The sequence below is a fragment of the Lycorma delicatula genome, chromosome 6 (genome assembly GCF_047948215.1).
Source record: "Lycorma delicatula isolate Av1 chromosome 6, ASM4794821v1, whole genome shotgun sequence".
NCBI lineage: Eukaryota > Metazoa > Arthropoda > Insecta > Hemiptera > Fulgoridae > Lycorma > Lycorma delicatula.
The window spans coordinates 13,523,263-13,547,792 of NC_134460.1; the positions used below are offsets into that span (position 1 = coordinate 13,523,263).

The following is a 24,530-nucleotide window of genomic DNA, read 5'->3' on the forward strand; positions in this document are numbered from 1 at the left end:
GGCAGCTGGTCTCCAAATCTCTAACTGGTTTCACTGATCAAATCACATCAAGACTGCATTAATTCTTTCAGGTTCACCAAACTCAGCATAGGCCCAAGATATAACTACTAAGCTCAAAAAATATTATATAAATATTATTTACTGTTATTTACTTTACTTTTTGACTAAAAGAGACATGTTACACTATTGTAATACAAGTATATGTTATGAAAGAAAAAAACTTGTACAATTAAAAATTAAAATCTTTTCTATTAAAACAAATAAGAATTACACTGTTAGGATATCTAGTATTTGTTACAAAATAGTACACATAGTGCTTTAAGAAAGAGATTTTTGGACAATTATTGAGTGTCTAAAATAAGCCTATCCATGGTGGAGTTGAGTAATATGTTCATTTCTATTACCATTTAACAATTATATCTAGATTAAAAAATTTTCTTAGAAATCCGAAAAAAACCCAGGTTTAAAAATAAAACATTTCCATGTTTTTTTTTAATTGATGAAATTTTTATGTAAATTTATTTTTTAACAAGCTTATTAGTTAAACTTCTCCTTTCTTTTTCTGTTTAGCCTCTGGAACCACCATAAGGTATTACTTCAGAGGTGATATGTATGAATGTAAATGAAGTGTAGTCTTGTGCAGTCTCAGATTGACCACTCCTGAGACATAAGGTTAATTGAAACCGAACCGCCAAAGAACACCAGTATCTATGATCTAGTGTTCAGATCCATATAAAAGTAACTGCCTTTACTAATTATACTTCTGTTTTAATTGAAAATAACAAAATTTTTCATATATGTTATAATTTATCAACAACACAATTCATTGCATTAACATATTCTTTTGTGAGGGTGTTGACCTCACATATTATTTCTCACATATCTTAGAAGAACTTGTGAAACTTGTTTGTAAAGGCTAGTTAGTTTATTTTTTTGGTTAGATAATTTTGAATCTGAATGTGACACGGGAAAGTTAAACTTTTGGGTCATTAGAAAAATTGTGTATATATTGCAGATGATTTATAGAGAGACCCTGGGAATAGACCTAGTGGATTTGGCTCTGGTAAATGGAAGTGATGAAGCATAATGATTGATACCTCCTGTCTGCATCATATAAAATATGAACGCACACAAAAGCATTTTCTTAGCTTTCTCATTCGATCCCATCACTTAACCTACACGCAGTGCTTCTGTTAAGTCGAGCAACCCAGCGGAAGGTTAGGTAACCAACCTAGTGGAAATTGGGATGGTGAGCAGATAAATGTTAGGGAAGTTTTGGTCTTAGTTTCAGACCTGCATTCTCATAACTTATGGTCTTAATACAACAAAGATGTCTCAGGCAATTTAGATAATAAATGTATGAAGTAAAGAAAGTGGATAACCTCCAATCATACTGGCTGGGATGAGAGTAGCCCCCTCTTCGTTGTAGTCTGCTGCAGGGCAAATAACCTTTATAGCACAAATTTAAATCATTGACAAAAATGCCCAATGTAATGGTACAAAGGGGAAGATAAAGAAGAGAAAGAGTGTAGAGGTAATCCAAGGTTTATTCTGTGTAGAAAAATTATGAAACTGAACTACCATTTCTGAATTAAAGTGAAATAAGTTCTTAAAGTGTTTTGTATCTGATAAAAATAAAAGTCAGCATATGTTATATGACTTATAAGTTATATGTTATATAATTTTGGAATATTTAGAATATGTTTAATGTAAATTTTACCAGTTGTATATGAATAAAATAATTTATATATATATATATGGAGGTTTTTTTATACAGTTTGGCTCTGATATAACAATAAATCACTTATTGTTAATTGCAATAATAACAAAATCTCTATTACCAAATTACAGAATTGTATATTTCAGTTACCTGATTTAAGCCTTTGATTACAACATTACTATCCATTTTATTGTAAATGATATAAGACTGACTGATTTCTTCTCGTGGAATTATTAATTTGATGACTGCATTTCAAATGACTGATCGACCAAATATTTGCCATTAACATCGCTTTAAGTATAAAATTTTTAAGCATTATTTTTAAATATTTAACATGCCTATGAATGAAAAAATTTAAATATAATGAAAAAAATATAGTGTATGACTGTCTGAAATATATTATTTTATATTCTGGCTATTAAAAATGTCAGAACAAGTTTTCAGGATTCAAAAATGAACTATCTGATGATTATTTGGTGCCAGTAAATATGATTTATTGTCAGTAAATATTAATAATTGAAAATTGTGATGTTTACTTGTATTTTTTTTAATTTACAACTTTAATGACAAAAAAAATAAAGAAAATAATAGCTGTTTATTAAATTATTAAAAGTTATCAAAAAAGTGAAAATCCGCCCTACCAGCAAATTAAATGTGTTTCTCTAGATCTTTTAGTCCTTAGACCATCATCAAGAGAATAAAATAATGTAAAATAAAGTCAAAAAATTGAAATGATGAAGCCATCATTCATTTAATTTGCTGGTAAGCTGGATTTTCACTTTTAATATAATTTTTAATTATTTATTAAATAAAATAAAAATTAGTTGTTTAGTACTAAAAAATAACAATATTTACATGTTTGAAAAGAGACAAAGCAACCATTTTAGCATTTCATAAAATAATACTACAGCTTATGAAAGCAGATCTTAATCTTCAGTTTCTATTTTTAATAGATAAATAAATAAACAAACCTTTATTCTGATCTATATCAGAATATAATATCTATATCACATCAGTATAATGTAAATTAGTAATATAAAAACAAATTATAAAATAAAAAATAAAACACAGTAGTGTTTAAAACCCCATTATTCCCATTATTTAATACGGATAAAATTATTTTACTTAATAAATACCAACACCTGAAATAATGTAAAGGTAAACACATTAAATATAAAAAATTATTAGAAAATGATTAAAATTCAGAAGCTGCTATTGAAAGTTATTTTGAGCACATATTTATGTAAATGTTGATCTGCATAATTCATAAATATATCATGTTGGTATTTATGTACATATTATTTATTTTTTGTTTTTAATTAGTACTATTTAAAAATTCATCAACAGAATAATATTTCCATTAAAGAAGAATACCTTTTCATTATATTTTTTAAAAATTGGTGGTAAGATTTTTCAAATATTTTGGAAATTTATTAAAAATAGCAATGGTTGCATAATAAGGCTGTATCTCTTAAGCTGAACTATTGTGTTGAATTGTGCCACAACAGTTCTGTTTTCTGATTTGGTATAGGTGGATATTGTTTCTTTTTAAGAATAAATGACCATTTTTTTGCAAAAATTGCAAATATAAACACATTTGCAATATAAACACTTCATAAATATAAACACAAGGATAAATTAACATATTTCATTTTCCAAATATGGACCTACATGATTATACTTATGGGTGCAGAATAATGATCTGACAGCCCGTTTTTATGCCTTAAAAACCTTTCTGACTTTTAGACAGAGCCTCAAGAGATAACATTATATCTTATACAAGAATTTATGTAAGAATAATAAATATTTAATAATGACAAGCTTAGCATTTTATTAAGGCGCTTTGGAGGAAAGCTTGATTTTTGTTACAAACAAAATCAGTTTGATCATCCCACAAGAACTTATCATTTATTAAACGTCCAGAAATTTTGTTTTGTGGACAATAGAAATATAATCTGTACATTTTTAGAAGGAGATATGAAATAAACAAACTGCAAGTGTGATAGGATGTGTATATACAGCACACTACTGTACGCGCCGAACTGTTGTAACTACCGAATGTTTAAAAACAAAACATCGTTGTTTATCTCTGACTTCAAAATAACAGCATAAATTCTCTTATTCCATACTTTTTTCCTGTTTAGCCTCTGACAATAACCTTTCAGATAATACTTCAGAGGATGAATGAGGATGACATGTATGAGTGTAAATGAAGTCTTGTACAGTCTCAATTCGGCCATTCCTGAGATGTGTGGTATCCACACATCTTCGGAACACCGGTATCCATGATCTAGTATTCAAATCCGTGTAAAAATAACTGATTTTACTAGGGCTTGAACGCTGGAACTCTCGACTTCCAAATTAGCTGATTTGGGAAGACGCGTTCACCAACCCAGTGGATTCTCTTATTCCATACTGTATATTTTTAATCTTCTTTTAATTGTAGTCGTGTGTTTCAGTACTTTTTTTTTGTACATGTGACTGTGTATGTATATTTGGTTGGTGTATGATTATTGTGAGATTTATTTAGTGTGCGATTATTACTGATTATGGTGAGATTTGATACTCTGATTAGCCTGTATGTGTGTGTATTCAAATACTTTATCGTTATAGCTGATAATTCAGCAACATCTTTCAATAAGCACAGAAAAGGGAAACATTTGCGAAGTGGTGAAAACAAAATAGTTTTAAACGTATTTAATCTACTGCTGGAGAAAAATCCTATGTTGGTTAAAAAGGAAGTAATGAAACTTACTTCTGAATTAACTGGTGTGCCAGTTAGTTGTATTAATAGATTAGGGACTGAAATAAATAGGAAAGGAAAGGTAGAAGAATCTCCTGTTAAATAGAGAACGTAGAAAACCTGTGCTAGGAAAATGGGATGAATTTGACAAAAATTTAATAATATTGACTGTACAAAATTTCTTTTTTCAAAATGAAATACCAACCTTAAAAAAATTGCTGGCTGTGATGAACTGTGAAAAGAGTTTACCAAAGACTGGACACACTAGTTTATACAAATTACTGTTGTCGATGAATTTTAAATTTATTAAAAGAAATAAAAAAAGTGTAATTGTTAGTCAAGAAGAGATCATAATTTGGCAGCGTAATTATTTTTAAAAAATAGCCAATTGTATAAAAATGGGTAGAAAATATATTTTATTTGGATGAGACGTGGGTAAATGAAGGCCATACCACTTCAAGAATTTGGTATGATATGACATTTACATTGGTAAAAACAGAATCTCTGTCAGGATTAAGCAGAGGCCTGCAACCTCCAAAAAATAAAGGAAAGCGAATAATTGTGGATATTGGCAATGAAAATGTATTTTTAGAGGGATTAGTCATTTTTAAATCCAAAAAATCTGGAGACTACCACGATGACATGAACAGAGATATTTTTAGGAAGCAGTTTGAAAAAGTATTGTCATTATTACCCGAAAATAGTATTGTTGTAATGGACAATGCTCCGTACCATAGTGTAAAATTGGAAAATATTTTAAACAGTTCATGGTGGAAACAAGAAATTGTTTTATGGCTGCGATCAAAAAATATCCACTTTGAAGAAAACAGTTTAAAAGCAGAACTCGTTGAACATATAAAACTCAATCATAACAAATTTAATAAATTTTTAATAGATGATTTGGCTGAAACGAAAGGTCATGTAGTGTTAAGGCTCCCCCCTTATCACTGTAACCTTAATCTGATTGTGTTAGTGGGGAGCCAAATATCATATAAAATTAAAGACGGTAAAATCCTGCTTGAAAAGGCATAAACAATGTACCAACTGATAAGGGGAGATAGTGCGTGAAGTATGTTACGGAAGAAGAAAAGAAGATGTGGGACTTGGCTAATTTTCTCGATGTTGTGGTTGATGAACTAATAATTAATGTTAGAGATGATTCATCATCACCACCAACTTCTGAGAGTGATGAAGAATCGGATATGATAGAAGGAATCCAGTGTTTGTCAGACACTGACAGAGAATAAGGTAAGCAGTTTTCTTAACGTTTCGAAGTGATAAGATTTTGTTCAAGTTATATAATTTACCTGTTAAATTATTTTTAATAATGTGGTAGTTATTGTTTGGGATATTATTGTTTTCGTAGGTTTCATTATATTAAAGATTTTTTGAGGGATTAAAAAGTTAAATTTTCAGTATAAAATTAAGTATAAAGTAAATTAAATAAAATAATTATAATTAAATAAATTATAATAGTAATTGGAATTACAATTAAGTAAATAAATTAAATTCAGTGTAAAGTGAGTATAAAATTTTGTGAGAAATTACAAAAAAAATGTATATAATATTTTTTAGGCTTACTGTTCCACAGCGCTCTGTCGTCTGCACTGTGTTTATGCGATATCTCCTTCTTAGAATGAACAGAGAGTAGTATGTTTATCATTAATAGGAATTACATCTACGTAATCAGCGATGTTACATCTATCTGAGAAGCACAAACAGTGGTTTTATCTGTATTTAAAGTTAAATGGTTATAATCCATCTGTTGATAATTAATTACCTAATGATCTAAATATCTAAAACATGGACACTAAGAAAAAAGAAAAACTGGAAGTATGGGGACTTAAAGAAGAGTAGAAAAGATAAAATATATAAAGTGAAAAAAGGAAGAATAATGAGGAGAGTGAACGAGAATACAAGCTTAACTAGAACACTTCAAAATAGGAAAAATAATTGATGGGACATATTGTGAAGAGAAGGACTGATGAAAACAACTATCAATAAGAGATGCCAAAAAGAGAGGCCAGATAAGAGTAAAGATAAATCTAAAAAGAAATGGAAGCTGTCAGGAAATCAAAAGTTTTGATGGAAAAAGAGAAAAATTGTGGTGGTCATTTGGAAGAGACCTACTTCAGGGTCACTGTGGAACAAATTTCAACTTTTTTCTGCTTCCTGAAGGAAAATTGGTGTTTCATGTAGATTTTTATTTCCTGAACTCAAATCTGTTTTCAAAAATATTCTATCACAAGGTTTGAGAGAAACGGTCATTTTACTTTTTACTAAATTTAACAGTATTTTTAAAGTTAAAGGTTAATAATTTTGGGAGTTTACAATATTAAAACAATACAGTAATATATGAATTCAAAAGCATTTTTGTTGATATATGAATTCAAAAGCATTTAATTTGAGTAAAAGTAAACATAAAGTGTATTACGTTACATTTTTACGTTACATTTTAAGGTACAGGAATTAAAAAATTACATCTATGAACTGAACTGGAATTTTTAATTCTACATGCCTAGCTGACTCTTTTTGCATATATCTTCCTCTTGTATGTGTATACAGTATCTCTTTTCAGGTGCCAACAATAGTCTGCAAGCATTGCCGGTTTTCATTTTCCTTGGTGATGACATTCCATATTTGAGATTTCCTGGTGAAATCTCTCACCATGTTCATCGCTAACATCTGCAAGTTTCTTGGAAAAAAGTCTACATGGCTAAGCAGAAAATGCATTTTTAAAGGCATATTATAGCCCATATTTCTATATTCTTCTGTCATATTGCCAATTAACATCTTGTAATTAAGTGTTTTGTGTTTTTCAAGAAAGTTATTGGTAACTGATTTGAATACTTCCCAAGCTTCTCATTTCATTCCCTAAAGCAACATGTCAAAATGTACATCTTTCATTAGATCTCTTATCTGGTGAACAATGAAGATACCTTTCCTGATTTTGGCATCACTAATTTTAGGAAATTTCCCCTGTAGGTATTGGAATCCCCTTTGCTCTTGATTCATGGCCTTCACATAGTTTTTCATCAAATCAAGTTTGATATGTAGTAGGTGCAAGATTACTTTATGTGGATCTACATGTTCATGTAAGATGTTCTTTGTCCCAGGTTCATAGCATTCACACACAGGACATTCTTTCACAGTGTAATGAGATGTTTTTTGCTCTGCTATCAAACTCACATAGGAAACAGTTATGCTTTGTATAACCAAGCTGAATTTTGGCAAGCAGTGCTATGAATTTTAAGTCACCACATGTCTTGCGTTGGTAAGGATGTAATTAACAGAATCAAGTAAAGGTTTCATCGTCTCATAAGACTCCGTCATATTTATAGCATGGAAAACAGGTACACGTGGAAGCATGTTTCCTATATGAAGTAGAACTCCTTTCAAAGTTAACTTGCCTTAGAAGCATCTATAAACAGTCACCATTGTTCTGGTTTATGTTCACATCCAAGATATTTCATAATTCCATCAATATCTGTGCAAAAGTTCACATTTTCCTTTAAAGAAAAGAACGGTAGTAAATGTTTTTCAACATTGTGATAAACAGATGTTTTGACATTTTCCTGCAGTAATTGCCATTCCTGTAGTCTGGAAGCTAGGAGCTTCACTTTCTTTCTAGGCAAGTCAAGATCACAAATAAGATCTTTCAGTTCCATCTGAGAGATTAGGTGCAGACCTGATACTGGTGGCAAATAGTCCACAGCATTTTCATTCCTTGGTCCGTTTCTAAATTCTTTGATGCTTTACTCTGGAGATCATCATCTGTTGGCCTTTTCAGAGTAGGTAAGGTTTCATCATGCGATACAGGTCTCAAAGCTGATAGTATATCGGGGTGTTTTGTTTTGGATATATGACCAGCAACCTGTGTGACAAAAGTAACAATCTGAAATGTGATCGTAGGGCTCCATCCCGATCATAGGTACAGCAAAAGACATTGAGCTTCTTTTTCCAATGAACCATTCTGTAAGGTCAGTTGCACAAGTTGAATAACACATATGTTTCTGGCCCATGGTTTGTCTTGGGCAACCAAAATAAAGTTTATAAGCTTTCTTAATTAATGAAGTCATTGTTCTCCTTTGAGATTTCAACATAAATTGTGCATAAATATAACATTGCTATTATTCATCCACTTTCCTGAAGACATGTTGAAACGCTGACATTCAGTGGCAATAAACACAGTTAATGAAGTAGTTATTTTTATTTATCACTTCAGAAGATTCTGAAGAAAGAATAGCAATATTGTTTTTTATTATTTATTTATAATATTTTGTGAAGCATCATTGCGCAGCACCGGTATGATTACAAAAAAAAACTATAAAAATGTATTTTTTGAAAACTGAGGGTGATGGAAATAAAATATAAGAATTTTTGGAATTTAGCCGTTAGGTTTTAATTATTTCAGTTGTAGTTTTTTAGGAAGAAAAATCGTTGTTCCATAGTGAATTGTATAGTGTTGATTATAAATGAACTAAAAGATTCTCTGAAAATTTATTTAGGTTAAACTAAATGCTTTATTTTAAAGAAATATTACTCTTAAGTTTTAACATTTAAAGATAGTAGTAATTATCATAATAGAATATAATCTTTTTTTTCATTTTTGTATAATATTTACTCAAATATTTTCAAATTAACACCAGTAGAATTTTGATTTTATTATTTGTAATTTTTCCGAAGTAGCATTATTATTATTTTTTTAAATTATTATTTTTATCTGTTTATGTCAACTGTAACCATTTCTCCTTTTTATTTATAATCTTTTTTTTTTTTAGTATTTGGTCTGATCAAGTTATTTTTTTATGATTTTCCTTGATTCTTCTGGACAAACTCTAGAGCATTTCCTTTTTCTTATCCATAGAATAGAACATTTACCATTACTAATATGATCTGCATAATTATATTATAATCAAATTAATGTATTTACTTGTGTTTTATGTTGTATTTTTTAATCTGAAAAGAGAACAATTCAATAAATAAAAAAATATGAAAATAATCAAGGTCATTTGGGCTATAATAAATATTAATTTTTATAATTTAGTTAATTTTAAGCATTGTACAAATGTCATGAAAGTTCTACAACACTAACTGATTTTTTTTCTTTAAATTTATAATAATAACTTTATGTATTGTACACATTATTTTAATGAGAAATATTTGATCAATGAAATGATACATAAAAGAATCAAATTAAATTTAATATAGGACATTTCTTAAAGTAATCATTATTTTTAAGTTAAATGGTAGCTTAATAATCAAAAAGATTTGATTGCTGTAATTATTCCTCATGTAATCACATTTTTTTTAAATAAAATACTACATTTGTTTATACTTTAATGATGATTTACTTGATGATAACTTAATGATGATTTTTTACTTGTTGCTAATAAGTAGGTATTAATATAAAAGTGATTTTATAATATGTAATGGAAAACTGAATATTTATGTCTGAAAATAAACATTTTTCATCATAAAAAAGATATTGGAATATAATGACAATATAAATGAATTAATAAATATATAAATAAATTATATGTCTAATAAATGTAAATATTATACATATATATTATATTTATGTAAATTATATCTCATATAAATAAAGTTTTGTATGTCTAGCATTAGTTAACCCTTCATACATTCTCACAGAATGATTAATATGGGGATTTTAAGTTGAAATAAGCCACATATCTGTCAGAAAAAAAAATAAGTGAAGTAATCATATTTTTGTACACTGTTAATTACTGAATGAACAAATATGAATAATTATATTGTTAAATTATTTTTATGATAGTAATTAGTTTTTAATGTATAATATAAAGCATAGACATTAACGTCGTATTTATATTGTTTCATTTTTACAGCTGTACTTTTGTTAAAATTATTTTTTCTTTTTAACATTTGTTCATTTAGTCATATAGTAATGTTAGTTTCTTAAAAGTATTTTTCAATGAGACTTATGTTTAAAAAAAAAATTTTCAGATACATGTACTCATATCATGTACATGTACTCATACTCAGATACATGTATTCATATATCAGAAATAAACACATCGATCATTAAAAAAAAAAAGGAAAAAATATTAAAAGAAGATTAAGTTTTTTACATGCACTTAAAAAGAATGGAAGACAAAAGATTAACAAAAAGAATCATTAATTAATTATCTTTCTAAATAAAAAATTGAAAAAAATAATCTGTTTCAAGAAAATGAAAAAGATCTAAACTATTCAAATATTAAAGAAGAAGAAATTTTGCGCTGAAATAGTTTCAAAAATAAAATAAAAACTTTCAAGAGTTTTCAGGAAAAATTAAAAGGAAAAACGGGAAGAAAATTTTCCTAAAAAAAGGGAGACAAAGTTAGTCAAAGAATGAAAGAGTACTGGCAGAAAACAAAAAAAAACAATCAAAGTAAAGTTGTTTTTTAATGTGATCTGTAGAAGATCCAAACAAAAAAAGAAAAGAAAAAAAATTAAAAATCTATTACTCAAAATATTATGCTTTATTTTGGTGTGTAGTCATATCTTATAAGCACTTTTTACATTAACAGTTTTTTTGATAGTGTGTAACTTGAAGTGTGACTGTGTAATTGTAACTGTGTGAACTTAAATTTATTACCTGAGATTTCTGCTAATTTAACCAGTGCCACTAGTTTAATTATGCCCACATCACTGAATTTGAATTTTCACTTCATTTTTTAAAATGTTTGAAGTGTAATGCATTATTAACTTTGTAATCATTTTTCCTGGCTTTGTAAAATCCAAAAAAAGATCCGTATATTATTTAAGAAAATAATGACCATGATGTTCTATTGTGATGTGTTTTCTTAATTTTTTTTGCTTTTATTGAACCTGAATAATTTCATAATATGGATTCTTGTTTTGTTTTGACCAACAAAACATATTACTGCTCATAATATGGAAAAAGTCTGTCATCCCTCTTATCATTTATTAACAGTCAAAAAATCCATGTGAAGATCCTATTCTTTGATTTTTATATGTATGACAATCAATAAATTGTGTACATAAATACATTGTGTACTATCAAATATTTAGAAATTTCATCGCAGGGATGCTTATTGAGAAGCATTGGTTTTCTCAAAATGTTGGATTCAATTGTTCAAAAAAGGCTTCTCTTTCTTTTCTCCTTTAATAAGAATATCTATATGATTTTCATTAAACTTATGATGTTTCTGAAAGTTTTTTTTTACTTATTACTGCGGCCTTTTAATTTACACAATTTACAGAGAATTTTGGTGTCATTAAATTCTTTTGCATTGAGAAATGAATCACTGACCAAATGTTACATTTGGTAAATTTTTTTAGGGCCACATGATATTAATATATTATATTATTCAGTATCGCAGGAAATAAACAACAAAAGATTGCTGACAAAATGGGTAATAGCTTCTTTATGAAGTAGTTAAAAATGTGAATGTGGAATTTGATTCATTGTTGCTGCTTACTCTTTATTAGCAACTAGGCCTTACTTTTTTTAAATACATATTTTATACTAGTATTTAAGTAAATTGTTAATAAAAAAAAAATTTTTAAATTTAAAAAAATTATTATTGCCACATTTTTCATATTTATTTACTCAGTTTTATTTATTATTATGACAAATTTTATTTATTTGTTATTATTTTTTAGGTTTAATGCGCTCAAGAGTACGAGGTGCAGATGCTGCTACGGCATCAGTTTTAACATTCCTTGATAGCCATGTAGAATGCAATAAAAATTGGTTAGAACCTCTTCTGGAACGTGTTGCTGAGGTATTCAATTAATATTTATCAATAGTTAGATATATTCTACCAGAAATTGTGTAGGAAAATATGATTATTATTATTATTATTGCTAGTATATATTATATAGTATATTATATTATATATTATATATAGTATTATTGCTATATTTAGATTTATAAATTAATAATTTAGTTTGTTATTTCAAGTTATAAAAAACTATAGCACTTATTTAATTAGAAATAATAGAAATTTGGCAACCTTTTTATTTTTTGTTAGTCAATAACACTTGCTAATGTCGAATAAAAATGGCAAATTCTGTTATAACTATAAATAAATAAGAAATAAACTACAATCATCAAATGCCATTTATTAATGTATAATGCAACAAACTACAGTGTTTATCTAGATTAGAGCATTGTTGTCATTCTGTTTAGGGAGAAATAGCTTTGAAGAAATCATACAGTAATAACAGTAATAAAATTATTGCTTTAATTTTTTTTTTTTTTTTTAAATAAGGACTTTTTTATTAGTTTTCTGCCTGTATATAATTTATATATTGAAAACTTAAAATTATAAGCAATGAAATAATACCAGAATCAGATATATTTTATATGGTTATGTTTTTATTTTGATAACTGAATTAATGAATATGAGGTGATTGATAGTTAAACATAAAGTGTTTGTTAGGAGACCAGTAGGCTTTAATATTATTTAGAATTTGATCAAAGAGGTCACACTTTTCTAGCTTTAACCTCTTTTATCTACATGATTTCACATAAATAACTATATAATATTATGTATGTGTGGATGGGTTCCTCACATCTGTTTGTTCACCAATTTGGCCTTTCCCTGTAAAACTCTTAATACTCTGCATATGAGCAGATTACTCTATTTCACTATTAACAAATACCATTTAATGATTCACTGTTAAGTGTATATATTTTGTGTCATGTTTAAAATCACTTTAGCCGTAACATTCATCAGAAATAATTTATGTATTAGGAGCAATTCATTTATGTAAAACTTCAAGCAAAATATCAACAGACAGAATAGGTACAGTTATTCAAAAGTACTCATTAATTTGTTGAAAAATACCTCTCACCCTTTATTGTAAATCTCATCCTTTATTGTATTTTTCCAGCTGAAGAATGAATCGTCTAATTTAGCTGATGTTTGGACCTCCTTTTTCACATTTTCACATTTCATTAATGCACTAGCTTACATTTTACACACATCATTTGGCCATGCCTGTAGAACTAACTAATCAATTCTTTGTCACAGAATTTTATTGCTGTTGATTCATTTGCCCATGAATAAACGAAAAAGTTAATATTAGTGAAAGCAAAGGCTAAATAACTCTCCATATGAAACGGTTTCTCAGAACGTCAAAAACGATGATTACATCTCCATCTGTTTTGGTTACTGAGTTGCACAAAGACATTTCATGTCCCATTCAGCAATTAAAAGTTCAGAGCTGAATTCAGTTGGAATAGAAAAATGCATCCATAGAACCTCCTCTTTGTTTTTTGGGCATGAAAGAAAATCCATTTTCAGGTTCAAAACAACAGAAATTTCAAACACACAATGAACTTAAATTGATCTAGGCAGTGAAACATGCAATAAATAGAGATAACCTGCTGTGACAGCAGGTATAAATAGATGATGTTTTGGCGTGGTGGAGGATTAATATAAATCAAAAGTTATATACACAATAATATAAAGGGAGATATATAAACAGAAAAAGTCCATTTCATTTAATTTCAAGAGTGTTGTATGAAGTCGATTTCTCAGAACAACAAAAACTGTGTATGCATTGGCAGGGGATTTAATACAAAAGGCCCAAAAATAATTTATATGCTTTAGTGATAAGTAATCTATTATTTAATTGAATTGATGGCAATTAAAATGTACATGTCATGTGTATTAAAAGTTATTCTAAAACAATACCAGTATTCATAAAGTATCAACGTTAGAAAAATTATTTGTAATATATTGTATTCCTAAACTAACAATACATTTTCTATAATAAATAATTCAATTAGAAATTACAGAATAATATTGAAAGCTATCATCTACAAAAAAATTTTTAGTGATTATTTATCGTTAAAAGATATTATAATAGTGTAGTCAGATTTATATAAATAAGTTTAATTCATGAAACCGCTGCTTTGGTACTAGGCTTTGCCAACTAATAACTGATCGGCTTGTCTAAATATTACATGTCCATGATTTATAAGGTGTTTGAAACGGTTGTTACATACTTCAAATACTTCATACAGGTTACCTACTTCAAATAATGTATTTGGAATTCTGTATTGAAACATAATTAAAATTACTTTTATTATTGTTGCAGTTTCAATTGATTTTATTCAATAAAAAACTGGTATTTTGAGTTTACATATTTTGTTTTTAAATCTACAATATTTTGTTATCAATCATCTGGATAAATTGTTTCTAATATTGCTGATCAGTTGTTAATACAGCTCTTTATGTGATGCAACAGGTCCCACATTCAAATCCATTTGTAAATTTTGAAGTAATTTGAATTTCTGAATTGTTTAATTTAGCAATTGATAAATAAAGACACAATAAACACTGAAACTGATAAACTGTAATGTACTCACAGCCTGTTATGAAATAATGTATCTAAAAAAGTATAATATACTTAATCTAATATAATATTTAAATTAGTAGTTTAATTTTTAGATTTGTTGTGTGTCTTGATTATATAAAAAGAATTAGCCTTCCTATAAAGAAGTTTGACTGTTCAAAGTTAGGAAAAATCTATTATATTTAATCACCATCATCCAACCTTTATTTGTTAACACTGTCTCCTGGCCGCTATTGTGTTCCTGGAAGCTAATTCATGGTATGGTGATTAAGGGATATATATATATATATATATATAAAAACTAACTAGGTTGGTCTAGTGGTGAACTCTTCATCGCAAATCAGCTGATTTCGAAGTCGAGAGTTCTAATATTCAAATCCTAGTAAAGGCAGTTATTTTTATATGGATTTGAATACTAGATCGTAGATACTGGTTTTCTTTGGTGGTTGGGTTTCAATTAACCATGTATCTAAGAAATGGTCATCCTGTAACCTACAAGACTATATTTCTTATCATCCTCATTCATCCTCTGAAGTAATATCTTATGATGGTTCTGGAGGCTAAACAGAAAAAAGAAGAAAAGTTACAGATATATGGAACAAAAGAGATCAAGCTTGCTACGTATTTAACAAAGCTTTAAAATATCCAGAAAATTCTGGAATATTATTCAAAGCAATCAAAAATGATGAATAATAGAACAATTTAATTTATTCAAAATAAATAAAATAAAAAAACAGATTAAATAAATTTTAATTAAAGGAAGTGATTTTACTTAATTATTTATATTTATTTATTCTTTAATTTTTTTTTAGGATCCATCTAGAGTTGTGTGTCCTATAATTGATGTGATTAGTATGGATACGTTCCACTATATTGGAGCTTCTGCTGATCTTAGAGGAGGTTTTGATTGGAATCTTGTGTTTAAATGGGAGTATCTCTCACCTGAAGAAAGAAAGACCCGTCAGTCTGATCCAACAGCACCTATTCGGTAAAAAGTTATAGTTTACATCATAATACAGTAATTAAACGAGTAACTTTAAAGTAGCAGGTTTATTTCATCCAGCATTATTAATTTAGTTTTAATTATTCCCTAGTCCAGTTGTTATTGTTGGTTGTTAGCCGTATGGGAAGAGTTTGATAGGCACTCATTTCTTGATTCTGAATCATCTTTACATCCCGTTAATAAATTTGTTAACATCCAATCATTAATTTGTTAACATTGTAAACATGTATGTATCATTGCTCATCCTTCACTACTGCCAGGTTTGTCACACAGATAATTTGTTTAATTTTTTTATATTTTAATAATTTCTACTATGCTAAAAATTTTAAAAGTTGAAAAGTGATAAAAGTTGTGTTATTCTTTCATTAGTTAATGAAGTAGAGGTTATGTAATGGTTATTTAATGGGGAGTCACTTAAATAGTTAGACTTAATTTTTGAGTTATGAGATTGAAATTTATGTTAGTAGTATTATAATACAGCATTATGAAAGATAAAATATATGTAATATTTAGTAATAGTTTAAGTTTTACATAGTTCATATTTTTATTTAATTAACCAGTCATTTGACTGTTTTCCATTACTTTCAGTTCTGTGGTATTCTTTTAATCTCAATATTATTACCTACATTTTATGTCCTCTTCATTTAATTTATATAAATATATAAAGGGGCATCATTTTATTATGGACATTATTTTAAAGATGATTATAAAATATTTCATATAAATTTCAATATTTTTTTCCATTTACAGTTTTTACTTTCTATATATTTATCAAATTAACAAAATCTGGATGTTTGGTATATGACCGACCAATGTAGCTCATCTCTTTAAAAGACTGTGCCATGAACTTCTCTCCTGTTTGTATTAACTTATTATTTCATATTTTATCAACCCACCTAATTTTCAACATCCTTCACAGGCCTCAATTTTCATTACATTTCAAAGGGTTAATCACCATCATCCAACCTTTATTTGTTAACACTATCTCCTGGCCACTATTGTGTTCCTGGAAGCTAATTCATGGTATGATGATTAAAGGATATATATATATATATATATATATATATATATATATATATATATATAAAACTCACTGGGTTGGTCTAGTGGTAAACTCATCATCGCAAATCAACTGATTTTGAAGTCTAGAGTTCTAAGATTCAGATCCTAGTAAAGGCAGTTATTTTATATGAATATCGTGGATACCAGTGTTTTTCTTTCTACTATTCCTATTGCCCATTTTTTGCTATCACTAAGTATTACATTTCATATGAATATTTTCAAGAATTTCTTTTAAATCCATAAATGTATATTTGATTAGCAGAATTCCTTTTTGAAGAATACTCTCCTTGCTTATAATAATTAACTTTTGATCTTTACCTTACGTTGCACATCCTTTGTAATTTTACTCTCTGAATAGAAAAATTATTGCTATATATTAATAATTGTAACCTATTCAAAATGTGTGTACATTTTATTGGGATCCCCAGTACTACTGGGTATCAGCCTGTCTGTTTTTAAAATTATTCTCTATCTGGTAGCTAGAGGCCTATGCCTAATTACAGTTACCCTACTCTTTTTTTTTATGTGATAAATGAATTTTGTAGCATGTGAAAAATATTATGCCTGACCAGGATTTGAACCCTAATCCTTCCAGATAATATGCAAAGATGTTACCACTGTATCACATAGATCAGTAACGTTGTTGCAAGATGAATAAATTAATAATTAATTTTAAATCAGTTTTATTTCATGCAGCCTAACTTTTATGTGTTTATTTTGTTTGCAATTTTTTATAATTATTATATTATAACGTGTACATGTGATATTGTATAAAGAATGGATGTAAACTTCAATAATTTCATATAGTTTCATTTTCAATAACATTTACACTATATCAATTAGATTAAAATGATTACCAATTCATTTATTCCAGTGTGCCGGTAATTGAAATTAATTTTACTTTGTAACTTCTTTTTTTTGTAGAACACCAATGATTGCTGGAGGTCTGTTTGTTATAAATAAAGCATATTTTGATAAACTTGGTAAATATGATATGATGATGGATGTATGGGGTGGTGAAAATCTTGGTAAGTGTGTTAAATTATTGAAATGTTATTGTTAAATATTTTGTTTTTTTTATAAAAATACATTAGTTCTTGTAATTAATGATGATCCATATTACTTGATATTTGTAGTTAAAATCACTTTTCTATTTCTTTATTCGAGGCATGTTTTTTAAGCAAGTACCATTTGATATAAAAATAAAAAAATGTACAAATGTAAAGAAAAAAAATATATTCACTTAATAACCTCAATCTTAATCTATAATTATGCATTATTTCCATCTTCTTTAAGGCACTTGTCATGTTATGTATTCAGCTTCTGCATTCCAGCTTCATATAAATTTGCCACCTCAAAAGATAACCAATGCTAAATGGTTTTCATATTGTCATTGTGGCGCTGACCACTGTGGTAGTCACTGGCCACCAGGTCAGTACTATATGGTGGGTGATAAATTTGTTCCCAATCAAATGACACGATAAGATCTTGGGTGTAAAAGCTGCACCTGGCCAAGCATTGTTTTGAAACAGCACGATTCCCGGTTTGAGCATCCCATGCCTTTTGTTTTGGATCGCACAATGCAGTTTAGTCAAGGTCTCACAATTTGTCTTGGCATTTTTATCGTTTCATGAGGAAAAAATTAATAAGGAATGGCCTCTGTTTAGCCCAAAACACAATGTACTTGATTTCCAGGCTGACATTGTTTGCTTGTAATTCATTATTGTGAGAGGTGTTGAGTGTCTCCATTCTGTGGACTGTTATTTTAATTCTGGTGTAATTTGAAACAGCCTTATCTTCTCACCAGTAACAGCTTGCATAAAAATGGATTGCAGTATCTAATGAGAAAGTTCAAAGCACTGACTAAACATTTGTTTCGGTGTGACTCAGTCAGCATTTTTGTTACCCAGCTTGAGCACAATTTCCATTAATTTAAGCGTACAAAAACAATTTTATAGAGAACACTTCATGAAATTTAAAGAAATTCATTACATTGTGATGCAATTGTAAACCATCTATTCCCATGGACTTCAACATTAACTCTCTGCTACATCATGTATGGTCCTTCTTAAATGCCCTAACCCATTTTCTCACCATTCCATCGAACATAGTTTTATCCCCATACATTTCACTAATCTGTTGAATTTCAGCCGCTTTCATACCTTTTACATTCTTAACCAGTTGTAAATAATTATTCAATTTGGTATCTAAGCTATTCTTGTATCGCATTCTTGACCTGCTCATTGTTGCTGAAGTTGGTGCCACACATGTGAGATCATACTGTAAGGTTAATACAGTTTTTACACTTTCACTGATTTTATGTCTTCAAAAATAAAAATCTTTTCACAATTCACTCCTTTTCTATGATACATGTTAAAACTGGTATTTTGCCTACATTTTGAAAAAACAAAAGATGTTATAATAGTGGAAATTCTTTTTGAACAGCTAATATTTTCTATGTCAGGGGTGTCAGATATAATTTAACACCAGACAGTTTCAGTTTATTCAGTTAAATAGTTTTTCTGTTGTTGCCATTTGTCTCTGGGTTGTGAGAGCAGCAACAAGGAAATATATCAATAAAATCTATCCTGTTATTTAAATTTCTCTTTTATGACAGGTTTTTTTTTAAAAAGTAAATGTATTGTTTTCTATCTTAGATGAATTGTGTTTTTTTGTGGCTTATCTGGGTATTTCATTATAAAATTTATAATTTAACAGAATGATGCATTTTAATTTTATTCACTTTTTTCTTTTTTTAGAAATTTCATTCAGAGTTTGGCAATGTGGTGGTAGCTTAGAAATAATACCATGTAGCAGGGTTGGGCACGTATTTAGAAAACGACATCCATATACATTCCCAGGTGGTAGTGGAAATGTATTTGCTCGTAACACACGAAGAGCAGCTGAAGTTTGGATGGATAATTATAAAAAGTATTATTATGCAGCTGTACCTTTAGCTAAGAATATACCTTTTGGAAAGTAAGTATTATTTTTTTATTTTCAATTATCAGTATATTTTGATTTTATAAAACCTTTGTTCAAGAATTATTCAGTATGAGAAAAGTCAAACATATTTTTTAAATCATTTTATCCATTTAGTCTATTAACACTGAATAAAAAAATTCTGTCAGTGAAATAATAGTAATCGATATTTATGAAAGAGAGATTATATTTCCATCAGATAAATGGAACAACTGTTTCTAGTTAATGATAATAATGTCAACATTTGCATTTAAAAGAATCAAAAATTTTTATTAAAAACTTTTCTAACTACAACTGTGTATTTAATTTGTTATTGAATCATGCTTGTGTGTTGCTGTAGTTTTTGCATTGATATTATAGAATGTGATTCTGAATACTTAGTTCAAAATAAATTACAGCTTTTTGTTGTATGAAATATTTGGGTGATTAAAATTTGTTCACAGAAATCATTCTAAAGCGTGAAAGATTTTAATCTTTTAAATTTATATTACATTGTATTAATTATAGCATAACATATTTATTTTGTTCCAGTATTCAATATAGATTAGAACTGAAGGAAAAATTAAAATGCAAATCATTCAAATGGTATTTAGAAAATGTGTACCCTGAATTGAAGGTACCAACTGATGTTACTATATCAATGGGAACAATACAGCAGGGACCATGGTGCTTAGATACTATGGGACATTTATCTTCTGGTACTGTAGGCATTTATCCTTGTCATAATTCTGGTGGAAATCAGGTAAATATATTTCTTTATTCATTTTTTTTGTTTATTATGTTAAATGAGAAGGCATTTAATCTTTAGGATGAGATATGAAATAATATGTTAATTCGTTTCTGATGATATTTTGCTTTTCTATCGTTCAGTGTTACTTAACATTCTAAAACATTTGAGATAAGCTGATGCTTATCTCAATTTAAATCTAATTTAAATTCAAGTTTAATTTAATTTAAATTCAAGTTTTTAATTTAATTTAAATTCAGTTTAATTTTCTCTTCTTAGCAGTCTCTAAAACACATGAAAGGATTTTGTTGATAGTCAGCATTGAAATGATAAAAAACTATTAATTTTTGTTATTTATTATAAATCAAACAAATTCTATTAAATGTAAAGTTAAAAAATTCACTTCAACTGTTTAGCTGTTTTGTAGTTATCTGTAGACCTCGAAGCATTATGAAATAAGTTTATTAAAATGTTATATTTTAATAAAGTTGAATAATTCTGTAATTATAAGATTTCTATAAAGGAATATATTATCTACATTTTAAATTTCTGAGTATGGTGTTCAAAAGATATAATTAAGAATAATTCAGTGAGTAAGAGTTTTAAATTTTACATAAATGTATATGCTCATATTTTCATATATAACTACTTCTAATATTCAACAGAAATAAAAGTATTTGCTTTAGGGGTATAACATTTTAATTCAACAAATGATCAGTGCATCACTATTTTTGATTTTGATTATATTCAGTATATGATGGCCACTACCCACCTTGTAGTGGCCAAAAAATATTTTTTTACATTTAAAAAAATTTTTTTCTTGAATACTCTATTTTCTAACTCACCAACAGGTAAAAACAGCTATTTTTGTCACTTTTTCCATGAGATGTAGCATTCTTATTTTACATTATACAGAGGTTCAAAAAGGGCTTTTTGGAAAGAGTAAAGAGGGAACTTCATCTTAGTGTACTCAAAATTCATTTCGTTACATAACCAAATCTTATAATGTTTACTGAATTTACGTTTACAAATTGTTGTTTTTTTTTTTAATTTTGAGCCCAAAATAAATAATTAAAGGTTTTTACCTTTTAACTCTTAGGTACTTATAAGTATTAGTAGTACTTATAAAAAATAATTGGACTGTTACAAAGTGTCCTTCATTAAAAAAAATGGCCGCCATTTTGAAAATGTTTCAATTTTGGGGCCAAAAACCTCATGTGGGACAGGTGGCAAAAATTTGAAATGTTTACAGCATTAAGTAATTTTTATTTACTTTAAAACCATATAAAACTTATTTTGTTACTGAAAGGGGTTGACGCGTACTGAAGCCAACAAAATCACTAAAAACACAGTTCCTTCTAACCATAAACAACCTATGTTATGTTGTGTTTTTTCTGATGTTATGTTTTTTCTGACTATAAAAATTACAACTAAACTCATTAGAATGAATAAATTGATAATGTGCTTTTGTCACAGTCCTTTTTACAGTTCCACCAATACCATCACATGGTCCTTTTCCATGGCATGAGGCAAAAAAATGCCATTCAGGTGCAATTTCAAAATCGTTTGATGGTAGCACAAATTTATGAATTTTTTTTGTTTTTATATTGGGCTGAGGAGCCATCAGAAAAATAAAAAAAATTGTTTAACGTGTGGTAACAGTATTTTTACTTTATTTTTAACGTGCTTTTGGAAGCAGAAGAACAATGTAGTATTGTGCTTCAAGTACTCACTAATCAGAGTTGCTTTGGCTTTGTAATTTTCCTTCTTTTTTAAAATATATGAGAAATGGATATACTGTGGCATAAGTTTTTAACCAATGATATGACTGGACTTCATCCTGTATCACAAAAGGAAAATTTTGAGAGAGTTTCCCATTACAATCCATTCACCCACCAACAAGTTTTCCTTTTTAATGTTGAGGAAATTAGTTTGTTTCTTTGTAACAACAAAATGTTGCCTTTTTAGATTATTTAAATTTTCAGTAAGTCTATCTCAGTACTCTTGAAATGGAAGGATTTGAATATTTAGTTCACAACAGTCAACAGAAACCCACTGTTTGTAGTTTATTTCAGAATCAAAATCATCCCAGCTCTCTTACAGTAATCTGAGCACCTTGGACATTTTCACACTGTGACAACATGCACGTTTCATTTTCTATATCACATACCATGGTTGAAAGAAGAATTTTATAATCAAATTTCATTTTTAGAGCAAATTTTGGTGGATGACACACACACACAGATTGAGTACCTGACCCACCAGCCAGAACACTAGATTTAGGTCTTAAATCAGCAAATTTTGAAAAACCAATTTTTAAATTATGTTTTTCTTTGAAGGTTGTGTAATTCTTTTAAGTTGGATAAGATAAGCCCTTTTTGAATATTAATTTTCTTCCTCTCACTTTGTTTTACAGACACAATCCTTCTTGCTGTGCTCATTATTCTGGTAAAAATCTTGGACATATTTAATAACATTTTCATCAATTACGTGGTTGGCTTTCTTTTTGCCAATTTGTGGCAAAATTCCACTTGTTTTTAACTAATTGTTTAGAATGTTGGACTAAATACTGACTAACACTAAACTCATTTTGAATTTTTTTAATGCTCCAGCTGCTTGGCTGCTTGCCTGGGTTGATGTAACTGTTATCATTTTATCCTTTATTTTAATGATTAATTCTTCATATTCCCTACCTAAATCAGCATAATTTTGTGGTACTAAACTGGTTTCTTCTGTAGGAGTATTTAAATCAAAGGAATTGTTTAATTTACTGGTAGCTGACTCAGCTATTTTTGTAACTTTATTTTTTTAAATTAGTTCCTTTGCGCTGCTCGATAATTTTTGAGCCTTAATACGGGAAATGCCAAGTGCTGAATAAACTTTATTTACCGATTCGACTATAACACATTGAGGCTCAAGTATATCTTGACATCCCAGTTAATTTTCTGTATAATCTTGTGGTTTTTGTATTTTGTTTAAGCATTTTGTACACAGTGCTCTGCCTGGAATTAATTTTAAATTTGGATTACTTGTTGAAAGTGTCAAAGATATTTCTCAAAGAGATTTCTTAACCAGTTTAATATGACAGCTAAATGGGTCAGAGCAACTTTTCCCATTAATATGAAAATATTCAGTTTTATGAAAAGTCCAGATATTTTTTGTTTTAGTACATCCACTTCTTAAAGATATCAATGTTATTTGTTGTTCAGTAAACTCTGTAATCGTGCAATACTGAAGATCTCTTCTAAGCCAATTTGTGACATACTGTTTCAGTGTGAATGCCGATTGAACACTCCATAATCTGTTTTTATAAAATGCAAGGTTTCTTACAATAGCAAAACAGTGTAAATTATAAAACTACCAATTGCACCTCGCTTTGTCTTATTCCAGTTTCTCCACAGCTAAAATAAAAATTTCTCTAATGAATAAAATTAAAAATAAAAGATATCACATAAAAGAGAAGTTCACTGCTAATAAAATTACTTTGTAAAAAAAGTGTATATTACCTAACCACAGTATTAACATTAGCAACAATACACCATATCTCATTGAAATCAAAATGGTACCGAGTCTTCTACAATGTATACATTCAGGACTACGCAAATATTCATGTCTGTGCGTGTCTATTTACTCTTGTGTTTAAACATGATTTTGTATGTATGAGTCATACTTTAAGTAACAAGATATCTAGAATATATCAAGATATCTCATTATAGACATATCAGAATATTTTGTATAGTAGGCCTACATTATTATCTGAAAAAATACATACTGTGAATTTTTTTGGATACATTGTTCATGGTTAGAAGGAACAGTGTTTTTAGCAGTTTTGATGGCTTCATTACTCGTCAACCCCTTTGAATAACAAAATAAATTTTAAATGATTTTAAAATACATAAAAATTACTTGCTGCTGTAAACATTTCAGATTTTTCCAC

General features: G+C 28.2%; 1 protein-coding gene across 1 annotated transcript in view; it reads left to right on the forward strand.

The window, feature by feature from the left end:
* LOC142326564 (polypeptide N-acetylgalactosaminyltransferase 2-like) overlaps nucleotides 1–24,530 on the forward strand; it is a 155,120-nt gene that overhangs the window by 123,137 nt on the left and 7,453 nt on the right. The window contains exons 6-10 of the mRNA XM_075369144.1: nucleotides 12,114–12,235; nucleotides 15,632–15,807; nucleotides 17,809–17,912; nucleotides 19,644–19,863; nucleotides 20,398–20,608. Coding sequence (XP_075225259.1) covers nucleotides 12,114–12,235; nucleotides 15,632–15,807; nucleotides 17,809–17,912; nucleotides 19,644–19,863; nucleotides 20,398–20,608 — 833 coding nt within the window. The remainder of the gene's footprint in view (nucleotides 1–12,113; nucleotides 12,236–15,631; nucleotides 15,808–17,808; nucleotides 17,913–19,643; nucleotides 19,864–20,397; nucleotides 20,609–24,530) is intronic.